Genomic DNA, 24,122 nt, shown 5'->3' on the forward strand with positions numbered 1-24,122 from the left:
CATGTGTTTTGTATGTGTCAGCATACATATATATCCTGAACTGAGATATAAATGTGTTCAGAATGTCTGATTCCAAACAACTGGTTACTGAAAGTGCCTCAGTACTTTGTAGTGCTCAGATGAAGTTCCCATGTTCCGCCATGGGATGATGTCCTGATGTCTAACCTGGGACAGTTACACCTTTTCTGTGGGTAAGAAGAGTTTCCTGATAACCCTCACTTGAGAAGATGAGGTTTTCATTTCCCTGGAGCTCTGTATTGCTTTTTTACCTGTAAATGGCAAATCTAATGAGCTAAAGAGACTTAGCTTGTAGTTTGTAGTTTAGTGTCGTGCACACATTGCTGCAAGATCTGTTTTGAAAACAGTTTTCATCTACATTTTCCCCATATCTGTGCATTTTTATAATCCCAGTGTTAAGTTCTTACTTTCTCACTAACCTTTTCTTACTTTGTCAGTAGTAGGCATGCACACACAACTGGCCAAAGCTAGAATACTTCTAATAGTTATGTCTCTATGTGTTTTGCCTTTTTTTTTTTTTTTTTGGTACCATTTTAATTTGTAAGGTACAATACCTGCAGTGTCATTGTGGATTTCAGAAAAAGAATTTCCTATTGGTTTTTTTTGGCAGTGTAAATTTGTTGTTACATAAACTATGAGGAGAGGAACTAAAATAAAGTAGTAACAGTAGCTCTTTATTGCATATTTACTGCTCAGTGTGTCTTAGTTTTCTTTTACTTTACTTTGTTTTGGGTTAAAAAATTCTTATAAAACCACATGAAGAACTTACATTAGTAGTGTAAGTCTACCACACTTCTTTAAAGTCTTTTTGCTTTTAATGTTGGGTAACAGGTGAAATAATAATACTAAATACCTTCCACAGGAGAGACTTTGGCAGATTCTAAACTAAAATGTATTTTTGGAGATGTATCGTATCTGAAAGGTTATTGGTAAGATTGCAGCATAAGTTGCTTGTGAACCTAAATCCTATTAAAAGTCAAAGGAATTTAAGCTTCAGGGACTACTGAAAATTTAGCCTTATGATATTCTTCTGTTCCACAGATCTATGCTTTTCCATGTGTAGATACTCACTGATGTGTCTGAGCAGCATTGACATTTTATGCTTCCATGCATGTGGTTGTCTAATGTAGCTTAAAAGAAAATAACACTGAATCAGAGTATGAAATTTAATAAATCTTATGATTACTTAGTAATGTAATGAGAAATAATGAAATATATAAAAAGTTGTATTGTTTTCTGTAGCCAGTGTGTTGCCTGCATTAATTTTAAATTTTTTACAGGAAATTAAAATTCAAAATGTACACTTCCAGCAGCACCACATTTATTCCTCCTGTTTATATCAGAAATGGAAAAGTTTTGTCCTTAAATGAAGAAGTAGCCCTTGCTAATGGTTTGTGTTGCTAGCCTATGATCAAATAACAAACTTTTGATGGACAAGAAACATTCAGGTTCACCTGTTCGGTTTTCTTTTTAATTCATACAGCTCAGACATAGTTTTACTTTCAAACTACATTTCTATATGACATATTTTTTGGAAATAAGTGTTGTGAATTGCCTTCTGACAGGATAGCTTATCTTTTGAAGTATTGTTCTGTGATCTTTACTTAATGTAATGCATCTTTACAAACAGAGAAGAAAGCTGTCAGGTTTGTCTAACAGTTGTAAGATGAGCTCTGTTCTTCAGTTTATGGTTTTACAGTAATACAAATAGCAATTATACAGGTTTAAGATTTGGAAGGTTAGGCTGTAAACTCAACGGAATAATGTGTCTAAGAAAAATTATGCAAATATTTTTGGTCTTGTGTTTGTTGTTGTTGTTTTGGTTTTTTTAAGTGGATCAGTTTTTGATTCTAGTTTGTCAGTGGATGCCCACACACAGGTCCTGCTTTCTTTTAGACAAGAAAGGTAGGACTGGGAATGAGCAGTGGGGAAATCTTATTTTAAATTGCCATTGCTACAGAAGTTGAAACTTAGTATCATCAATTATCCTATTAGCCCGTGTGATGCAGCCTGAGGCATCAATGATGTGGTCTGGTCCCAAAGAGTAGTTACACTTTAAAAGACAGAATCTTATCTTCTAAAATATGACATCTTATATTTGTTGAAAATAGGGGTTAGAAAAGTAAGTGGAAAACTGAGCACTGTTTCCTTTGAGTTAGCTGAGAATTAAGGTTTTTTGAAGCACACCGAGTGGAACTGAAGACATGGGTAGGTTTGTTCTGCTTGTCTTCTTCAGTTATCTGAAGTGCCATGCCTGTATTAGGAGACTTCCAGCCACACAGGGAAGCTTGTCTGGGGGTCACCTAGAGCCACTGTAAATTGGACTCCTACTTTTGAATCCTCCTCCCTGCTCTGCTCTGTGGCAATTCCTAGAAGACTATACTCCAGCTTAAGAAACTAAATGAGATCCTTATGCTTCAGGTTTTAGCTACGTATTCTGACCCATAAAGATGATTGTACAGATGCTTGTTTCTCCAATCATTATACATAGAGGTATAGCTAAGAGTTGGTAGTTATAGTTGTCCTGAGGGTATGTTTTTTTCCTGCATCCCTCCATATTCCAAAAATATTACTTCAATGTTTTGTAATGTTCATGGGTACTCATTGCATTTTCTAGACTTCTCAGATACAGAGTACAAATTTCAAATCACCTGAATTTTATTCAGACTTTAGCTCTTACATTAAAGTAGTACTTCTGGAAATTTTAAAAATAACAACTTTTGCGATTGAAATTATAATTTTGCAATGGAAAACATTTTCTCAACTCAGCATTAAAGCTGTCTAACGGCATTCCATCTCCTCCAGGCATTAGATTTGGCAAAATTCTATTTTCTAAGAACAAAAATAGAAAAAGATAAAGAGCTCAGATGCCTAGTTATGCCATCTTGCTGCCTTTCTGGACCTGACAGTGCCATGGTAGGCACAGCTCTTTGGTGTGACAGTGATATGGCATAATTTGCTGTCTTTTGAGACTGCTTTTGGAGGGTCTGTATAATTCCTTCTTTCTTTATGCAATTGAAGAAATAGGGGTCTTGTGTATGTAACCATTTCACACTGCAAAGTAACAATTGTACCTCAGCATGCCTTGCCATGAAGTCTATCAGGAGAAACATGATCAATGAGTTTAATTTAGTGAGGGAGTAAAAGACAGTGTAAGACAGAAATGAGTATAAAAGGATTTTATCTTGAGAAGATCCATTTTTTTATTCGGTAGAACATATAACACTCAGCTGTTTATTATATGAAGGTAGAATGGGCATAGGTGTTAGTTGAAGGCATCACAATAATGATTTCTTGAGTATCTACTTTCTTTTTCTAAATTGAGTTTTACTGAGTTCAGTATTATGGAGTGGCATGTAACAGCAGTAGCAGTTTTAACTTTGCATTTAATACATATTTAGTCACTAAAATTGCTGCTTTTGAGATTCTTGCAAGTGTTAGCACCCTTATGTGCAGAAGCTTGTAGCTTGTACATAGTCTTACAGTTCAGACCTGACATTGTGAGATGGTAGCAAAACCCAGAAAAATCTGTCATGCATAGGTGTTTTGCCTTATTTATGTGTGCTTGTTTAATACATGTAATAGTTACAGCAGAAATACGATTCTTTAAGTTAGTTTACCATCCATAGCTATCTGAGGGAAGGGAGAGAAAAGATATTAATCCTGTGTTTCACAGTCTTGACTGTCTCACAATACAGCAAAAGTTTCTGGTATGGTGTCTTTTTGTGTCTCTTTTGCTACTCATACAAGCTAATAATACCTTGATATATACCTGTATCTGTAATCACAAACAGCACTTTACTGGATCATCACAAACTGCAGAGAGCATATAGCTTTGTTGAAATAGGGAACCAGGCTCAGTCCCACCACCAAATGAAGATTCAGACTCACTTCCTTCACTTCAGCCAAGTGCTTGCTTCAAAGTCTCTTCCTCTTTTACTTCTTATGCCTCCTGCCAATTGCTGTACTCCACATAAAGTAACTCATCAGATTTTTGAATATTTTTTTAACCTTATTTCACCCCACTCTACTTGTTTGCCTTTTCCCAGATTCTGACTCACACTGGCCATGAGGGAAGAAGCTTAAAATACCTCCAAATACTTAGAGGCCCTCTAGACTGGACCATTGTGTTCCTACTTTTGCATACATAACTTCCTTTGTTGATTTGCAAAGTTTTAAAATTGCTTTTAAAGTTTGTCTCATATTTTCTCCAAAAATATGATGAATACCTTAGATTAAGTGATCAAGACCTGTGCTGCTAATCATTTTCTGTATTTGTGTATTTTTACTGCAAAAAGTAGCATCCAAGTTATTGGAGGTGATCAGGCTGGGGAGAAAAAAAGAGGCATATTTTTCACTTGTGCATGTTTCTGTGATGTGGATGGTTGTCCCTGAGCACCAGGGTTTTTTTTGGTGGAGGGAGAGGGTAAGAGAGTATACCCAGCATGGCCCACTGTTGGTGCCATGAACCCAAATCTGGTGTGAAATAGCATTCTCATTTTTAGTTGGCCAAGCATGTATCTGTTGGCATTTCTAGTTGGCCAAGCATGTATCTGCCAAAAGGTGTGATATGCATGGTCTTCTCCTGCTTCATTTGCTCCTGCAGTCAGGTCAGTCAGATGGGCTTGCTTTCAACAGCAGTGTAGTCAGAGAATGGATTAAGCTGGCAGGAACACAAGGTTAATGGTATAGATCTTACAGGTATGGAGATCTGTTGGATAGCAGCTGCCTGAGTAGGGTGATCCTGCTTCTGGTGCTTCCTGTATGCCTGTAGTCATGCTCTTTCACCTTATGGTTAGTAAACCAGCAGAAAAAAACTGGCAAAACACTGATATTCTGTCAGTGGTGGTGCAGAAGGAGTATAAAGTACACAGGGGGAATGGGATGCCTACTTCTGTCACCAACTAGCTTTAACTGTAATCCTGGACTATGTCCTGAGAGAAATGTCCATAAAAGTTCCAGCCTTCATGATAGGAAGACATTTCTGGCACGGGAGAGGCCATTATGTCAGTATGATCTACTCAGTGACAGCAGCTCAGAGATCAGTATGTTTTGAAACAAAACCTCTGTTTGAACTTTTGCATTTATCTCAGTTGGCATCCCTGCCCCTAGGATACAGAGTTATGACAGTCATCAGGTACGTCAGTTCTAATTTCCCTAAGCCCTCATGTGGAGATACAGAGCTTGCCTGGCGATGCCAGTTTGCAGTTTCCACCTCCCTTGCTGCTGGCAGCTTTGTGCTGCTGCAGTGTCCTGCTCCGTGGGCTGTGCTGGCTGAGCTGCTGAATCTGACCAGTCCAGAACTGCTCTGCAAACGGTGCACTGGTGTAATTGAGAAAGGTGTCAAATGTCTAGCAGGGGGAAGAGTTGAGTGCCTGGGAGGACAGGGCAGAGGAAAACGGGTAAATAGAATTCCTTAAACTTCATTTCTTGCAGAAGTTCTTATATTGTAAAAGTACAGTCTAAATTTCAAGACATTTTTCTTGACATTCTCTTACTATAAGAAAGGGTAGGGTTTCCCAGATGATAGCTTGCTTGACTGGCACAGAGAAGGAATCAGATCATTGCAGAAGTTAGAGAGATCCAGCTCTGGTACTTGGCAGAGAAAGGGCCCCTAATCACATCCAGAACGCCTAGTCCCTTTCTGTAGGTCAGCTTTGAAAGAGGGAAGGAGGAGATGATAGAAAGGCATCCAGAACAGCAGAAACCCTCAGCTTCCAACTCTGCAAGAACTCGGACTCTTCTTCAGTGGATTTTGCAGATCTCAACTTACAGGGAGCAGTGGTGGGAGGTCAGCCTCATAACAAAAATGAGGAAATGGGGAACAAAATTAGTTAGATACCCAGATGGATGGAAAGTTTGGGGCTCCTCAGTGTATGTAGAAAGTAAATCATATGATCACCTTGATGACCATCTCTGCACTTCAGTCAAATTACTATGGTTAGTGCTTCTTCTATGGAGTTTTTCTCTTTTCCTGATTATATTCTTCTCAGTTTTCATCTTATAGTACTTTTGCATGCCTTCCTTTCAGCACTTTGTTTCCTACCTTAATACATTCCTACATAAAATTAATTTCAAAATATTTTGGATACCATTTGAAGTTTTCTGCGGTGCTTGTTACACTTTTCACAAAACAGAAGCCTTTTAAAAATGAGACTTTAGAAAAACAATTTTTTTTTTGCTTGCTTATATAATTTTTTTAACTTGTTGAACAGGTTCAGCAGGTACTGTGTGTCTTCAGGGTATCCAGCTTGTGGAACCTGGCAATAGAAAAAGGGATTTGACTACTTAGTGTGTTTGTTCTCCTGTAATTTGTTTCGTTTATTTAAATTGGCATCGGAAGTTTAATTCTTGTGAGTGTATTAGGTAGGGTAGGTCTTAGGAGATGAAAGATACTGTTGCTGTAGGAGGTGGCTCTATCATGTCAAAAAAACTGTTCAAGAACAGTAACTTCTTTTTTATGAAGGGGAAAGAAGTGGAGTTTTTGCTTTCCAATCTTGAATGTTCACTTTACTCTTTGACATTCATAAGCTTTTAGGACCATTGGAATTTAGAGAAACAGGTCTTAATTTATACTGCTAACTTTTCATTACTTGCTTGTGACATTGTGCTGGTAATATTCTCTGAGGTTTCTTGATATTTATGTTAATAATAAATGTATAAATACAGTCTACAGCCAGCAGTTCTGCTTCTCAGTGTTTTTGGATTTGAAACTCTTGAAGTTGAGGAAAAAATAATTTACCAGAAGTGGCAGTAAAATTTCATATTATTTCTGAGTGTGGAGCCCCACCACTAGCTCAGCCTTTCTTAAGACCATGTCATGTCACTGAAGGGAACACTTTCTCCTCTGGCCCTGTGATCCTGCCTTCTGTTAATAGCCCCTTCTGGATTCTTCTTTTGCCTTTTCAGGTGGACGAGCATGTTGGTTTGTTTTACCATGGAGTTGATGGAATATCAAAATTTATTTGAGGAGCGACAAAAATATGTAAAAGAGGTTTTGGTCTGCCAGATGCTTCTACCTGTGGCAGTACTAGCTTAAGGTGATTTAAATGAGTCATGAAAATGTGTCTTGCTTGAAGGAAAAAAGACACTTTTAAATCTGAGAGATGACTTTTCTTTCTTAGTGTGCTAATAGCATCTCAGAGCAGTATGTTATATTTGAAACTACAGTTTTTCAATTAAAAAAATTAAATTACATTGCCAATGTGACTTTCATGAATGACACAGCTTACTACTGGGGATAAGATGAAGATGTTGGTAAGGGATGAAATTGATGACCTACCTTTCTTTGATGCATCTTACATAAGATATGGTAGTTCACATGGGCTCTTTTGTCATGATTTTTTGCAACAGTTTTCTTTGTGGTGCCTGTTTTTCCCTCTGGTTAAATGTTTGCTATTTGCTATTAAAATTGCCTTTCATTAAAATAAGGTGCAAAGTGAATTGTTAGGCTTGTATACTTGTTTACTGACGGATGAGAGGAACAGAATTGCATAGCTACAAAACTTACAACATTTAAAAGACTACTGAATGCCAGAAAATGAGTTGTCTTCTGGTCTCCCATCTGCTGTGTTTGCTAAACTTTGATTTCAAAATTAACATGTTATGGTATATCTTAGTAAAAACTGATGTCTGTTTGCAAGGGCTGAAGTTATAAAATTGTGACCCTGTATATTGGGAAAACCTAACATCCCATACTTTTCTCCCCAGAAAACTGAAAAGTTCCAAGCCACAATGTGGTTAAACAATTGTAATATATCATTTGCAAGGCTAGTATGCTGAATCGAAAAGTCAAATGAAAAATACTTTCAAGGTAAATAAATAGAGTTTATTAAAAGTTGTTTTAAGAGAATATGAGAAATCATTATTCTTGAAGATATGCTTTATGGGACTGTTGTAAAGATGTAAGGAAATTTAGTATGATTTCTTTTCAGGAAGTAAAAGAGGAACTAAAATTATAAACATAGACTAATATAAGTTAACATATATTTGTTTAAATAAGAACTCATCTAGTACTTCATGTTTATGTGTCTCTTTAAAATAGCAATACTTATTTGAGACTGCTCCCCTTTCAAGTCTTTTAATAGATGTAAATAACCATTGCAGGAATTCTGCCTGAGTGTGTCTTGTGGGAAGAGTATGGTGAAAAGCTTTTGTAATAATAAGGCAAAATCTCCAGTTGCATTTTACTTCCTCTCTCCTGTTTTATATATTTAATCCTGTTTCATGTATTTAATCCTGTTTCATAACAAGCTGCTGTGACTTAGTTGAGGTATTAGTCTCCCTAATAACTCTTGTCAAACTTTTGGTCTAATTACTATTTTGTTTGTATATAAGATTAATTTTCAGAAATGTGTGCTCTAGGCATGTGAGCACTTACTTCAAAAAAGTAATTAACTTTCAAGGAAACTTTCTTTCAAATGAATGAGAACCTCTTATCTATTTCCTCTAAGTTTGCCCATTGTGTTACTCATCTTAATAAAAGTCAGCTGGGAAATACATGGATTTTTCATTGAAGGGATTGCTAAAAATTTTAAACATAGGGCATGAAAGTTTTCCTGTTACTCAAGTATCTGAATTAAAGTTTCTCAGATAAATCCCACAATTATAGCAGAGTGTAAATCTCATATTGGTCCATATTAGAAGTACTTACTACAAAGTGATTGCAAGATATTAATCTTTATGTGCATTCTACACTTGTATTAAATAATTCCCTGTCTAGATAAGCCCTGTAAGTAGCTTGGTGTCCATTTGGGCCCCAACTGGGTTTGGTGGGATTAAATTTTTATAGATGACTGTGCAAGTCTCCTGGTGAGGAACAAGTCTAACCAATTCTGGTTTTAATTTTGCACTTCAATAATCAACATTCTACTGCCTGTGCTTTATTCTGTATTTCTCTGTTCTCTTATTTCTGTTCCATTGCACCTAATTTTACTTCTGTTCTTATTTTCCTCTTTGCCTGGATTGCCTTTTTACAGAATGCTTAGGAAGTTACAAAAAAAATCTGGCAAATTTGCGGTAATGTTTAAGATAGAGTATTTGTGTTCCACAATCATATGGAATGTTTTAAACGTTACAGGTGCACTCAGATTGCCTAGAAAAGTATCTTGGCATTTGTCAGTATTGGCTTGTAACTGTGGGAAATGCTAAATGTATTTACTGCTTTTAAGATTTGTTTTATAAATCCATGAAAGAATTGGGGATGTAGGGTCTCTCCAGTAGCAAGGGGCTTATCTTGTAGAACAGAGAGGTGTTGAACAGAAATAAACTGATATTTTTTCTCATTGTTGGATCCTTTCAGTATTTTGCTGACTCAACCTCTCGCTGCAGTGGGAGTTTCTGTTAGTGTGCGTTTGCTACCGTGGGAAGAGGTGTGATCTGTAGAAGACATGGCTCTGCCAGGGTCAGTCTGACACTGCCTCCGTGGAATCGCTGGCCCCAGAGCTGCCTGTTCCTCTGGAGACTCGCTCTTCTGTCTGTTTTCCTTGCAGTTCCTCATTTCACTGCCACATTCCATATTTGCAAAGCAGTGCTTCTTCTCCAGCTCTGTTTCCTCCTGCACCAAACGAGTTGTGCTTGCCTGAGCCACAGCTCACCTTGGAAAAAGGAGGTCTTAGTGGTGGTCTGCAGTGGAGGGTGTGTTTTTAATAGGGCCCTGCACTCAGTAAATCCCAAGAGCTCTCCTGAGGTTTTGCATATACAGAGTCACAGCTGTTCTTCCATTTGGTTAACTGATAAATTTAGAATCTGCCCTGCAGGTGACCCAATGTGCATGTGAGTTTTACAGTCCACGACATTCAGTGCTTGCTCTTGTTAATGTGACTGAGCACATTTAAGTGTGCAGTGAGTCCAGTGGGATTTAGGGAAGAGGAAAGCTCAGACTCTGCTGTACCCGCTTCTGTCTTTCCTCTTCCTGGCAAGAGGAACAGCAAAAAAGTTTTACCTCGATGATGAAGTGTTTTAGGAAGCTTTTTCAGAATGTACACTTGCCTTGGAATGTTCTTTAGCTGACAAACTAAGTGGTTTTCCAAGTAAATTCTTGTGCAGCTCTTGCCATAAATGCTCATATGCTTTTTTAATGCATGAGATTTTTTTTATTTTAATAACGGTTGTACTTTATGACTGCATTTGCATGCATTACTCCCTGTAGTTCCATGTGGGAGCATTAAAAAGTCAAATTGCTATTGCTTCGTACAATTCTATTTTTGTCAGTAGCAAGTTACATTCCAGTTATTGATAAAACTCTTTCCTGCTCAGATTATAAATTACCATTTTCCACAAATGTGGTAAAAACTCCCATACTTATGCCTATCTAAATGAAGTTCACCGATATTGGGGATAAAAAATGGAAACCTATCGATTTTCCTGTGTGGGAAAGCATTTTCTGGCACATGCCAAATTTTTGAATCTTCAAGATTTTAATACAACTTGATGAATAAAATGTAATCCTTTATACAAGATGGATAGTAGAGGTGTCCTCTGCCTACAGAAGAGCAGTAATTCTAGCTGTTTATTTCACAACACCTTTTCCTGCAAGGTCTGTAGTAAGGACACTAAGCTCCACATATCCTTGAACCTTTTAATATCATGGTTATATATTAGCATGTAATGACATTGAGGACCAAATGACATAATCAGACTCAAGCAGGCACGTGCATATATTTACTGAAGAATAACTGCATCGACTTGCAGTTATTGACTTGTTTGACAAAAATCACCTGGATGTTTATAAGCTGTCCACTTTAGCTTTGCTTGTATGCTGTCTCAGTAGACATCTCAAATGTTTAGACCCATCTCCCACATTGAAGCAAAAGCAAAGGTACCTTTTGGAGGAAGGATGTCAAACTGTTTCAGGATAAAGGTTTGAAGTAGTACTTTAGAGCAAGAGATATGGTATTCATCCTAGACCTCATGTCTGTGGCTAAGAAAAGTAAAATAAATGCTGTAAGCATTTAGAGAAGGAGAGGTTGGCAAATTTTCAGAGGTGGTGTTTTAGGTCATCTCTTTTCCTAAGTCAATGACATTTGAAATTTAATAGGAAGTAAAAGATGTTGTCTTTCAGAGAAGCAAGTAAATTAGCAGTTGAGAGGGATTTTGCCTCTGTTTACTTAGGAAAATCAGGAGCTGGAATATGCTCTATTCATAGTCTGCAACTTGTTTTGTGTACCAGTTCCTGACCATATGTGCTTTTTACTGTGTTGTCTTTCAGTCATCAAGTTGGAAATTGCTGAACCCTGTTTTTCAGGTTTCCTTTAACTTCTGGGATCATAGACTGATTCAGGCTAAAAGGGATAGTAGCATATCATACAAACCATATTGCTTGGAGCACTGTCCCCTCATGTCTTGAAAGGTTCCATAAAGGAAGATTCCATAGCTTATCTGTTCCAATGCTTAAGTATCCTTAAGACAATTTCAAGTTCCATTTACTCAGCCTCCCTCTGGAGCCTGTCCTTCAAATCATATCAACACCCTGAACATCAAGCTGTGGCAAGCTGCTTGAAAAAATGGTTCTAAAGACTCATTCAAAATCTGTTCTTGGTGTAGTCAGACCTTCATCCAGCTGTGTTCCCTGCACTGCTTGTACTGCAGTGACTCATGTTAAGACTCACCTTCCTTAGCTGCCATTGTAGCCCAGCCTTTTAAAGTGACAAACACTAGCTGTATCATTTAAGATCAGCCAATTGTATTTTGCTGAATTATCAGGTGCTGAGTCTTAACATCCTGGCATAATCTGTCAGGGTAATTTAATAGTAAATGCATATCAGGCTCTTGCTGATGATTAATTTTTCTGTCATACTGTGAATTAAAGTTCTTGGTGGTATTTCTGCTTTGTTCTCTGTTTAGTGAAATACACAGTAATCCTGCTTGAGCTAATGGCACAAATGATAGTCTGAAGAATATTGCTGTTTGTTACAGGTGATTCTTACAGTATACCACCTTTCTGAATACCATTAATTCTTTTCTTCAAAACAGAGTAGCTTTAAAGCATCTTCGTCAAATTACTTCTGACTTTATCTGAAAAAATCAATGATGATGTGGCAGTTTCAGTTAATAATCTGAAAATGGCTTTTTTTCATGTAATGCAGTCAAAACAGAGATTAAGGGACAGATTGTAACATTTTTTTTTCAAATTCTTTAAAAACCTTCACATAAAAAAAACCACAGCTAGTCTGTGTTTTAAGAACCCTAGCACTTTCTGGAATCTTAATGCTGACTGCAAAGCTTGAGCTATTTTCTTTTTCTAGTATTTCCGCTCTGGAAAACAGTTTTACATAAAGCTTTAAATCAACCTGAAGCCCATATCTCTGTTACCACTAAAGCATTTGTCTAGGTTGCTCTCAGAGTCAGGACTTGAAAAGGAACCAGACTGGTGCAGGATCAGTTTGATAATTCCCCTGTCATGTTCCTGGGGCTTAGAGATGCACGTTAAAGAAAATGTGCTGTATCGAGGTTGGGCATGTGAGGTTGCACTGGCTTTGCTTTAGCACAGGCCATGCTCTGAGATGTTTGTACTGAGTTCTCCCTTCCAGTGGGCTTCAGGAAAGCAGTGTAGGATAGACACACTGATGGACCTGAGCTGTTATGTCTGAAAAGTTCTGTGGTAAGCCTGCAACTGTGTGATTAAGTCTGGCATGTTCCACCATTTGGAAGAAGCTGGACTGGGGTTTGGAAGCACTGGTAGACTGGAGTTTATCTTGATTTGGGCACATTTGCTGCACCATTGGTTGTGTGATCTTTAGCATTGTTATCACATGGAATTTTCCACTACTCAGGATACCTCAATTCTCTCATTACATTAGATAGTGTAGAGTTGATACATGAGACAGTGGAGAGCTGATTGTATTCAGATCTTATTTATGGAGTGTTTTAAGGATATTTGGGACAGTTGAATGTGATAGGTGAGTAACAAGTCCTTGATACTGAATTGTTATGTGTAGGCCCAAGCAGATACCATAGATCAGGTTTATGAGTCAGTTGTCCTGATGAGGACTAAACAATGTTTATAGTACAGCCAGGAAATAATTGAAAGTGACTTGGTTTTGTTTTGTTTTTTAAAAGAAATAGAAGCATTGCAACACAAATTGATTGGTGGGTTGAACAAAAGATGGCAAGATGAGGAAGGCAGAGCTTGGGGAAAAGAGTGATGAAGCTTGATGCATTTTTTTACATTATTTTCAAATTTGCTGTCAAATGAGAAAGGTATATCATAACCTTAAAAAGTATTTCCCTATTTACAAATTGCAAATATAATACCTTTGTGAGTCAAGTATCCTGTTTCAGTATAATAGCTCTTCATTTGCGGATAGATCCTTAATGTGTACAGCATTTAAAGATGAATGACAGTGAATAATTCAGGTAAATACTGTGTAGGGGGCTGTTTTTCTTATTTAAATACCTTAGTGCAGTTAAATAATTTTGTCATCTATCTAGGCATAAGATTTTGAATTAGTGTTTACATATTTGCCCTTTGCTGAACTCCTACAAGATCTTATTCAGAGTAACAGGTGAATGTTTTGTGTTCTAAACTGCTTAAAGTATAAATCTGCTGAAAATCAAAGCCTCAAACAAGCAAACAAGACACCTTCATCTCCCCATGGATCCAAATAAAAATATTAGGCAGGTAAAGGGTTTACTGAAGGAAAAGGATAGAATGGTCTGCTCTTGATTAATTGCAAGCAAAATAAGAAAGAAAGGATGTCCTAACAGCCTTTTGGTTACACAAATTACATTTTAAGCATGAACAATTCTATTGATTGTTTTCTTTGAGGCACAAACTGTAAACAGTCACTTAATAGTATCTCTAGGGTGAATGAGTCTTACTGGATTAAGTAATGGGAATATCCCATTGCACCTTTTTTCTGTTCAATGCTCAGTTTTTATTTTGCCTTGTCTTTCATTTTACCTTGTTACAGTCCTTGTTCAGTAATCTATCCATATTTGATAAAGTTGTTAATCCTGAGTCAAATTTATGCTCTGCAGAACTGTCACATGCTTCTAAACATCAGCTGAGAACGCTGCAGTCTTTGGATTTTTAAAATTCTAATAGAATGACAGTTTGGTATTAATAGTTTGGTAGGCTAAAGCCAAGGTGAATTAAAATACCTGGCTTATCTCTGAACTTACTGAGATGTGATGTTTTAATAGAAAACTGCAACCAAGTATTTCATGTAAACCATATCAATAATTTTACATTCTTTTAATACATGAAATAGCAAGCAGTATGCTTTACCATGACAGGCTGGTCATTAGGATCATGGGAAGATGCAGCCAGTAGTGGTAGGGCATCAGGCTCTTGAGGAATGTTTACTGTGGATCCAAAAATGACACTGTGAAGCTGGGGCTGGTGGAAAGTATCTCCTTGCTGAGACTATTGTACATTATCATGTATCGTGTTTCTTCAGTATAGGTGAAATGAGTCACCAATTGAATGATGGAAGTCTCATCTGACCCAGAAAAAAGGAGCTCATCACTGTACTACGCTGCATCCTCCTGGGTTACTGCTGAGGGGGCACTCTTAATCTCAATTCTGTATACTCCTGGAGAAGATAACAGTGAAAGCTTAATGTTAATTTATATTTCTTTAACCCAATGAAAAAATTAATTATTTTACTCTTTATTAATCACTAGGGAGTGTATTTGGAAACATGTTTGAACTGTGGGTTTCAAAAAATGAAATATCTAACTAGTAGCTTGCAATAGGTTAAGTTTTGCTCTACTTTTTAAAAGTAGGAATCACTTAATCTCTTATCTCTAACAATATTACTTGTTCATTATAAAGCATTCTGTGATATATAAGTTTTGACGAGAATAAAGTTGATTTTAATATGGTGCAATAATTAAATTAAGGGCTTTTTCACTGGCTGATTGTTAGGCTAATACACAGTCACATCAGTCCCAGATGGGGAGCTTCATTTGAAGTGTTAGAAGCCAAAATCAGAAAACCACAAATACATTGGTTTGGATTTGGATTTTTGGGGATGATGAAAATCACAACTGTGATTGGGTGTACACTGTGAGTGAAATATGAAGGGTAAATGTGCGCTCCTAAGGGCATTTAGGACCGTGCTCCTACCAAAAAAGGAGGGGTTTTCTTCCTCTCCGTACCTGTGTTTGTCCTGCCTCCCTTTCACTGGTCCTGGTGTTTGTGAAGCTGTGTGGTAGGTCACATCAGCTCACTGAGGAGCTGAAGCTAACTCCTCAAACAAAAATAAATTATCTGAAATGGGATGAGATGGTTAGAATGTGTCATCTAAGGGTATTTGTGGGTGCTTGTGTTATGTAGAGGCTTCCATAAAATCTGTCTGGTGACAGTGAAGGATTTCTTAGATAAAAATCAAAGTTGGAAATGGTATGGAGCTGAATAAGATGAAAATTTGTTTAGAGATGGGGTAGAGACCCCAAAGACTTGTGTTGGGGTTTTTCTCAATTTTAGGCTTGAAGCCTGCAGTTTCTGGCTGTGATAGCATAAAGGTACTGTCGTGTTTTGCCTAGTGTGACCCTTTATTTGCTGGTGGCCACAAACCATATAGGGAGTGTCTGATAAGCAGTGTGTTTTCAGAGGATCCCGGAGGGGGGAGTTTTACAAACTGCAGTTTCACCTCCTTCAGTGTCAGAACTGATTATAGCAGTCCTGTAGATGTGCTACATGGCAGACCCTCTGAGATGACTGTAATGTAGGTGATAATCCTGATTTTTCATTCATACCAGTTTCCCACTGTAGTTTACTGCAGCTCTTTACAAGTATTTGCCCTGACTCTGTGGGGTATGGAAAAGCTAGTGTTGGGACTTCTTTTTATTCATGTTTGACTATGTCATGGTTTGACACTGGCACGATGCCAGCGCCCCCATGAAAATGTACTTTTCTAAATAATTGCTGTGAGATGTGATCAGGAACAGAGCAGAGCAGGCCCAAGCTTAGTAACAAAGAAAAGAACTTTATTAAACTACTACTACTATAAAAACTACAAACACTAAATCCTGGATGAAAACTTTCCAAAACACCCCTCCTCCTCTCACCTAATTTCCAAACAAATTCAACAGTGAGACACCACCCGGGATCCTCATCAAGTTGCCACCCTTCAGATATTCAAATTCTCAATCTTTCAAGGGAGACAGGAGTCTCTCCTGTGCCACAGACTCCCCAGGAAACACAATTGCCACCCTTGTGTTTCCATGTCACACATGGCAACTGCCCGGAGAAAATCTGCCATGGTGACACTCTCCTTTCCATGTCACAGTGCTCTCACCACCGTGCATGGACAGACTGCTCATAGGGCTCCTTTAAGGATGCTTTGCCATGGACCAAAAGAGACAACAGTTCAGTTTCTCATCTTGGGACTACAGTCCCCACCATTTTCCCCTGGGGCTGAGGGTCCAAGAACAGAGGTCTTCTTCTCCTCTTCTTCTTCCTTGAAGATAGAGGGCTTCTCCACACCTTCTCCAACTCTCCTCTGTTCTCTCTACTCCTCTGCTGGTAATCACTGAAACAAGTCTCTTGGCACACCAACGCACCCCCCTAAGTGCAGCTTCTGTTAGGAGAATTTGGTTCAGTCTATGGCTAACAAGAAAAGTCCAGCCACAAGCCACTCCATCATCTCCTTCCAACTCAAGAATTTCTTCTTCCATCATCTCGGATCCCAGACTGTCTCTCTTCTACTTCAAATCAAGGAGGAGTAATATTTTACAAAGCCTTCATTTCTCAGGCAAGGGTTAAAAGCTCAGACTCCCTGGACGGCTGATATCTCTGCCCAGCCGCCAATTCCCAAGGCCAAGGCTGGGCACCTTCTCCAATCCCTTCTTCTCCGCGCTGGAAAAGTTACAGGTGCCGTCCGGACTCTCTATCTCTTCCCTCTGTGGGGGGGAATGAAAAAGACATCTCTGCTTCTCTCCACCCTTCCGTCCACAGGAGCTGGCTCGGTTCCAGTCCTTCTACCCCTCAGCTCACCTCGACCAGGCCGCATGGCTTCCCCTCCCCCACCCAGCCCCATGGCTGGGCAGGGGAGGTCTGCACAGCACCCTGACCGGAACCAAAGAGAGCGAGCTCTTGGGAGTTCTTGCTTTTAACCCCCTGTGTTCTCAGAGGCGTATCCCTATCTTCAGTGGTCACTTCAGGTGCCAATATCCAAACTTGACCACTGATTGGTTTGACCCAACTTTCTGAAAAAATCACTTCCATGTCAAACCACGACAGACTACTACTTTAGTCAATAATTAAAAAAAATATATAACAAGATAAGGGTCAAGGAGGACAGTATTAAGCTTTATAGACTTCCTTGATCTGTTCCTCTTTCCCATTATCCATTCTTGCCTTTGTCAATATATCTGTATATGGTAAATGAGATGTACTATAGCACAACTGTTCCAAATCACTGTCTTTTGCTTTAGCTTTTACCAGATTCGTGCGTCTATGAAAATTCCTCCAAGAATTCCACACATATTGGAAGCTAGTTTGCTACATGGGACTGGTAAGTGTAAAAACTTTTCAGTAAATTAGGTCATTATCTTGCCTTGCTAATTGAGGAATTACACTTTTGTCGTATATTTTTATAACTAATGCAGATGTGTTTTTGTTACTAACACAATGCAAATATATCTTTTTCTTACCAATGGGACTTAAAAGTTGATTACAGAATTTGTGTTACTGTTTTTCATCTGCTGATTGTCTTTACTGGTAGCAAAACATGGTGATTCCTTTATATGAGTGCTTTTTGGTTTTTTCCGCTGATAGCTCAGTCTTTTCCATGTTTCAGGCTAGGATGACCAAGGGCAGATCTAAGTAGATATCTGAAAGCAATGGAGAATTTCAGATACTGACTCTTACACAGATTGATAAGCCCATTCTTTTTCTGAAGAGAACACTTGGAAAGGATGCAGTTTTCAAACTTACTCTGCTGTTCTCTAGTAGTATACTTGAAAATTGATTTAACCCCCTGAACAGAATTCCCTTATCTTTTTTTCTTTTGTAAGCCTGTCATTCACTTTTGATTTCTATGTCCAGGCAAACTAAATCCAGAGGAAACTGTTTGGGCTCACCTTATTCTGTGTGGGCCATACCTCAGCATGGTGTTAAAATGTGAAAAGCAAAAAATTAATTCAATTTTCAAATGTTATGTGGAATTACAGGAATTTCAAGGAAGAAGAACTTAATACAGCCTGAGAAAATGTGATAGGATGTAACTATCCCAGATTTTTGAGGCTATTTTGAAAGTAGCTCCAAGTACAACAACAATGTAGATACCGGGTTTTGGTCAAGCTTCCTAAATATTTCTTGGATTTGTGTGAGATAAATTAATAGTTCTGATGAGCCAAGATTATTCCACTTCAAAGGCAAAGTTTAGAGAATTTGGGTCTGGTAAACATCCTTCAGTAAAACATACTTTGAGGAGTGACACCAAATAATATAATTGATACTGCTGGAAAAAAAATTGAAATTTTTTTCCATTTCGTGGTATATTTTTGAATGGTCTTAGGTTATTTTTTCAGAAAGCCACAGTCTTGTTAGTAAATTGTGACAAATGTGTTAGCTCTTGTTTCTTGTTACTAGGCATAAAGGGTATAAACGTTAAGACAGCAGTTCGGTGTGAGTTTAGATCAGCAGTTCTGACAAAGAAGAAAAATACCAGCACTTGATTCCCCTGGCCACTCTGTCTTAACTTCATATTGCTCTGTGTGTTGTTGACACAAGTCTGATTTGGTCTGGGAACTCAGCTGGGGAGCTCATTCAGCTGACAAAAAACCCAAACCACTTTACAAAAAACCCAAACCCCTTCAAACCCAAAAACTGGGGCCCTTTTTAGATCAATTTCTCAGTGTGGTTTTTTGGGTAGATACTGATGATGTTTGTCCCACAACAAAGCAGAAGGAAAGGTACAGGCTGGTCAGTGAAAGGGGGTTAGTTTGTCCTTCTCGTGGACATAGTAGTGCTAGGTCTTGCCGAGAACCTCTGCTTTTCATTTCCATTTAGCCACTTGCTTGATTTAGCAGAGCTGGATGCTGTAGGCTCACATGCAGCCCTCCTGCTCCAGGAGGAGGAATAGCTGATAGTAATTCCCGAGGCTACTGTTGTGTGTAGAAAATAGCTGCTATTGGTCTCAGCAAAGAGTAGCACAGTGCTGATTCACTGTGTGAAAATGTTGCTTGCTGGTCACAGAGGAGGCTGGTCAGGATCCCCACAGCTCCCACTCTTGAGAATGGTGTCCTGTATTGATCAGGTGCTTCTTTCTGTACTTTCCTCTCTTTTCAGTCTTTCTCATACTTGCCTATTTTAAATCCTATTAGCTTTGTCATGTCATGATTTTCCCACTCCTCCCCAAGAAATTTTGCCTGCTAGTTCTCCCTGGACTCTGCACAAGTCATCCACAAGTTATCCACAGTTTCCTTACTTTGGCTGTGTTTTCCCCTCTCCTACAGACTATTTGTTTGATCTCTCTCCTCCTTTTATTTTCCCAAGTCAGATACACAGTCTTTAAGTTTTTCCTCTTTTTCCAGTTCATTTGCATCTCCTTTCACCCCTTGCCCAGCTCTTCATGCAGCCCTTCATTAATTTAAATAAGTATTTTTTTCCACTTCTATTTCCCACATCTTTTAGTAGTTTATGAGAACTGCTTGGGACACAGCATGAGTGTCATTACAGATATGATAGGGCAATTTACTTGCTTTAGCTCCAGTCTTGTGAAGGTCTTTTATTATACTTGTAATTTGAAGGAAGATGTAGTTGTGCTGTAGAAAATGAAAAGAAAAACATGTATTTTTAGCCTTTATGAGGTTGCTTCAGATTTGAGGATGTTCTGAATTCTCCCTTCTCTCAAAAATTCATCACTGTTTTTCAGAGAAAAAAAGGGGGGAGAAAAAACAGCTAAGGCAGAGTAGGAAGGAATGAGATGTCTGGTTTTATGATGCAAGAGTAAATTATCTTGTAAAATACAAATCAATAAATATATAGGTATAAATGTAAATCTAGTAAATTTATATGCAAGAGTAAGAAATATGTAAGAGTAAATATGTCATTTATATGCAAGAGTGAAAAAATCCCACTTTTTTTTCTCCTCTGTTGTGGAAACAGCCTTTTGTATGGGTAGAAGCTTAGGCGTAGTCCTGGCCAGTCAGTGCAGCACTGATTTAAAAACCAGCAGTTCTGCCTTGATGACCCCACATATGTGAGACCTTGCTCCCCATGTGGAAGTGGCTCAGCCTGTTCCTGACTCAGCATTTGCTCTGCAGGTCCTCTCTCTCTTCTGGGGGTGCAAGTTTGTGTTACACTGAGGTCAGCAGAGCTGGGGCCTGTAACTCAGGTTGGACACTGCAGAGGAAGTGGGACCTCAGCCATTTGTCTCCATTACTTCTTTTGTTTCAGACAGGAGTGGGAGATCCCTTTTGCTGATGCTGTGCAGTTATATCAGATTATGTGCCAAGTGAAACCATACCTGCTCTGCCCTTCAGCTGTAACAGATGACACAGATGGATGTAAGCTGAAAGTGGCGTTATTCATAGGGGAATTACACTGTAATGATTCAGCCTTTGTAAGCACTTTGTCCAGGACACCTCAACTGATGATATGTATGAAAACACTTCAGCAAAACCCAGTATTTGTACATTTCTGAAGAGAATTTGAATTAAGATGTTACTAAGAGTGGGAACATTTGCCAAGGGCAAACATATTCTATCAGAGGCCCCAAAACCGTAGACTGTAAACTGCAGATTATTTTTCCTCTTGTGGATTCCTTTGAAGTAAGTTATTAAAAAGAGTCAAAAGAATTTTAAAAAATATTTTATGCCTTCATTTACACAATTTCTAAGACACTTTGTCTTGGAAGATGATGCTATTGAGCCATTTTTTAAGAGAAGTTATAAGTGTCAGTATTTCTGTTACTTCTGTTCTTTCCAAGTTCCAACTTCTTTTAGTTTTTTTTCAGAGGATAGTACCCATCGTGATACTTCCTGTGTGATAATCCTTTGCTATTATGATAAATATTTCCTCAATGACTGTTTTAAATCATTCCCTTTCTCATTTCTTCTGCAAGTCTTTTAACATTTTTTTTCAGCAAAAGATTCCCCAACCATTTATCACACTTTCCTGAACTCTTTGTGATGTGTGGCCTTTGAAGTGTCACATTGCATGCGCAGATCAGGTGATAAGCTCAGAATTAGTTTGGCCTGAGTAGGATGCAAAGATCTCGAAAGAAAGAACAAACGATCTCTGTTCCCAATTAATTCAGTGGAGTGGTATATGTCATTTAACCTCTTTGCCTCATCTGTAGGTAATTTTGTTTTCAGTGTGGTTAAAATCTCAAATTAACCTGAATGCTAGATGAAACAATACAGAATTCAGGATTTTTATTGCAATTTTTGATGCCTAGAATGTCTTCAGTTTGTAACAAAGCAAAAACTCTTTAGAACTTGTGTTAAAAGTAAATTATATTAAAAATATTGACAGTGTTTCTTTGAAACAAAATGTACCCCTTCAAATTTCATCAGTTGCTGACTGAAAAGAAAACCATTTACATTACTGATACTGTTACAGTTTTAATAGTCATCATGAAACTTATGGAAATGATAGTTCCACTTATTAGCTGCTCTGAGTTTTCCAGTTATATTAATACTTGTTTCTCTCTTCAGGTGCAACAGATCTTGCCTTTCCTGCTTCAGTCCATGACAATATAGTTTGCAGTAAAACATTTCAGATTCTTTACAAAAATGAGGAAGTTTCTGTGAATGATGTGATGCTTTTCAAAATAAAAATGCTGTTAGATGAGAGGAAGGTAATCTGCTGTTCAAATTCACTATATTCAGATAATTTAGGCTTTTTAATGTACAATTTGAATTAGTACAAATAATGGACCTGAAAGATTTCATGCTTCTATAATTTCTTTGTAGATTGAGGAGTCGCTTAATGAAATGAATTTTCTGCTAACATTAGATTTACACTTCACGGATACAGACTACTCGTAAGTTTAAATATAGAAGATTTCATTAAAGCAAGAATATAGTTTAACTCCCTTATCTGTTTAAATCTGTATTATTTATACGTGTAGTGTGTTCACATTAGACATAAATGATGGTAAAAAAGAAATCTAATGCTGAAGTCTCTTAAAAATTTCATAACTGGTTTGTCTCATTCTATTTTTTTTCCTTTGGGGGAGATGCCATTGTGTTCCAAAGTATGAACTTACAATAAATTGCTGTTTGTGTCAGTTATTAATAATTTGTACTTTAAATATGATTGTTCTAATTGTATGTTGTTCTGTTGATTTCTTTTTAGACCAGATGACCTGAGCACACTACAGCCAATTAGTAGCCGAACTTTAAAGTTGCACTTTAACCTACACCAGGGCCTTCATCATTACGTCAATGTTATGTTTGATTATTTCCACCTTTCTGTCATATCGGTTATAGTCCATGCTTCTTTGGTTGCTCTGCATCAGCCATTAATAAGGTAATTTCTCGCTAATAAAATGCAAATAGATTCTTGAATGTCCAAATGGAAATGTTATAAAACCAGAATAATTAGGAAGGAGTTAAGTCTATGGACAGTATTGTTTTCTATAATTGTAATTTTCTATAATTTTATATAATTATTATAATTTCTATAATTCCATGTGATTTTGGAAGTCAGGGCCCAGAGGGATGAGAAACTTATTGTTTTTAAAATTATCTGAAACAAATTTGAGGGTTTTTAAATTAGAAATAAGAGTGTGTAGTGTAGAAGAGAGAGAATGCCCAAGGCCAGAGAAGTGGAGGAATGTATAAATATCTATATTTATATGTGTATATTTATATGTATAAATATTTATGATTTTTTTTTAATCAGGAAGATCTGCACACTGTACACAGTGACTGAAATAGCTGCTGTTAATAAAAATAGGGTGCCTTCTGTTAATTATCTGCACAATTTTTGGTTACTACTAGAATAACAGAGATGTCTGCAAATGATGCATTTACCATTTTATTCAGTAAATGGAACTGGAGAATTTACTTTTCTATTTTAAAAAGATTTTGGCTAATTTTTATTGGAGCCTTTGTATTTAATTTAGTTGTATCAACCTTTGCAATCTCTGTTTACTTTGCATCTCTCTCTGTGTGAAAAAAGTTAAGTACAGTCAAGTTACACATATGAAGTATTCTTTGCACACTTTTTTTTACTGTATCTATCTTTTCCTTCTTTCATGGTCTTCAAAAACTCCATGCTACTGCCCTCAAGTTTCCTCATATTCAAGTCCAGTCTGTGCTATAAATGCCCAGACCTTTAGCTTCTAGTACTCCCACTCCTTCTGCCTGTCTTCACATCATGGAAAGCATTATCTCTGTGTACGTTAGACAGCTGTTCTGTGCTGTAGGGCTGTACTGGTTTGGAGGATTCAGCTGGCTTTCATGGGTTTTTTCCCCCCTGCAAGTTGGTTTGAATTGTTTTGGTGATGCGTTTTAGGCGTGGTTATATAGTAAATGATCTAACATATCTGAAGAGATGGCTCAGCCTTACATGGGAGAGAAACAAGTACTGAGAAGGTGGGAATTGTTGTTGTTGAAGACCTTATCTCATAAATGCACTTAAATTCACTTTTTAATGCACTTAAAATAGCATCATGTATGTAAAATGTACATGATCACACTGTCCCACAAGTGAGATTCAGGCATTTAACCTATATTGATAATTTGTTAGAAAATGAAAACCAGGTTTTGATACTAATTTTTGGTCAGAAACATATTTGCCTCTACTGACCTTTTTTAAAAGTTGCAGTAAATCTGAGTTGGAGTAAATTTGAGAAAAATCTTTGCTGTGCATTTTTCTTCTGCTCCTGGCTTTTCAAGTGATACAATAACACTATTTAAACCTCAGCTTGATACAGTTTGTGTAAGGAGATACTGAAACAAAACAGCAACTTCTATGTTGCTTTTGTTATCTTGAGAGTAAGGTTTTGCTGTGTTCACAAAATTATTAAAAGCATTCAAGTTGTCCTTTATGATGGGGAGAGGACGAAACTTTAAAATCTACAGTGTTTTATTTCAGCTGAGCTCCCCCATGTAGCAAATACTTGATGGTTGCTGTATCCATATCTGGCTCACTTTTCTGGAACGCTTCTTTCTGAAAAACCTGAGAATTGCAGATG

The 24,122-nt window shown here is 37.6% G+C and overlaps 1 protein-coding gene across 6 annotated transcripts in view; it reads left to right on the forward strand.

Moving 5' to 3' along the window:
• The window catches only part of FAM135A (family with sequence similarity 135 member A), a 79,568-nt gene that overhangs the window by 22,515 nt on the left and 32,931 nt on the right, over positions 1-24,122 (forward strand). For all 6 annotated transcript variants that reach the window (XR_010997060.1, XM_068183762.1, XM_068183759.1 and 3 more), the window contains 4 exons: positions 17,404-17,483; positions 21,634-21,776; positions 21,892-21,962; positions 22,277-22,450. Coding sequence is in view for 5 of the 6 variants with exons in the window: in XM_068183760.1 (XP_068039861.1) it covers positions 17,404-17,483; positions 21,634-21,776; positions 21,892-21,962; positions 22,277-22,450 (468 nt within the window). In the remaining variant the exon portion in view is untranslated. The remainder of the gene's footprint in view (positions 1-17,403; positions 17,484-21,633; positions 21,777-21,891; positions 21,963-22,276; positions 22,451-24,122) is intronic.

Source organism: Anomalospiza imberbis, chromosome 3, assembly GCF_031753505.1.
Source record: "Anomalospiza imberbis isolate Cuckoo-Finch-1a 21T00152 chromosome 3, ASM3175350v1, whole genome shotgun sequence".
Lineage (NCBI taxonomy): Eukaryota > Metazoa > Chordata > Aves > Passeriformes > Viduidae > Anomalospiza > Anomalospiza imberbis.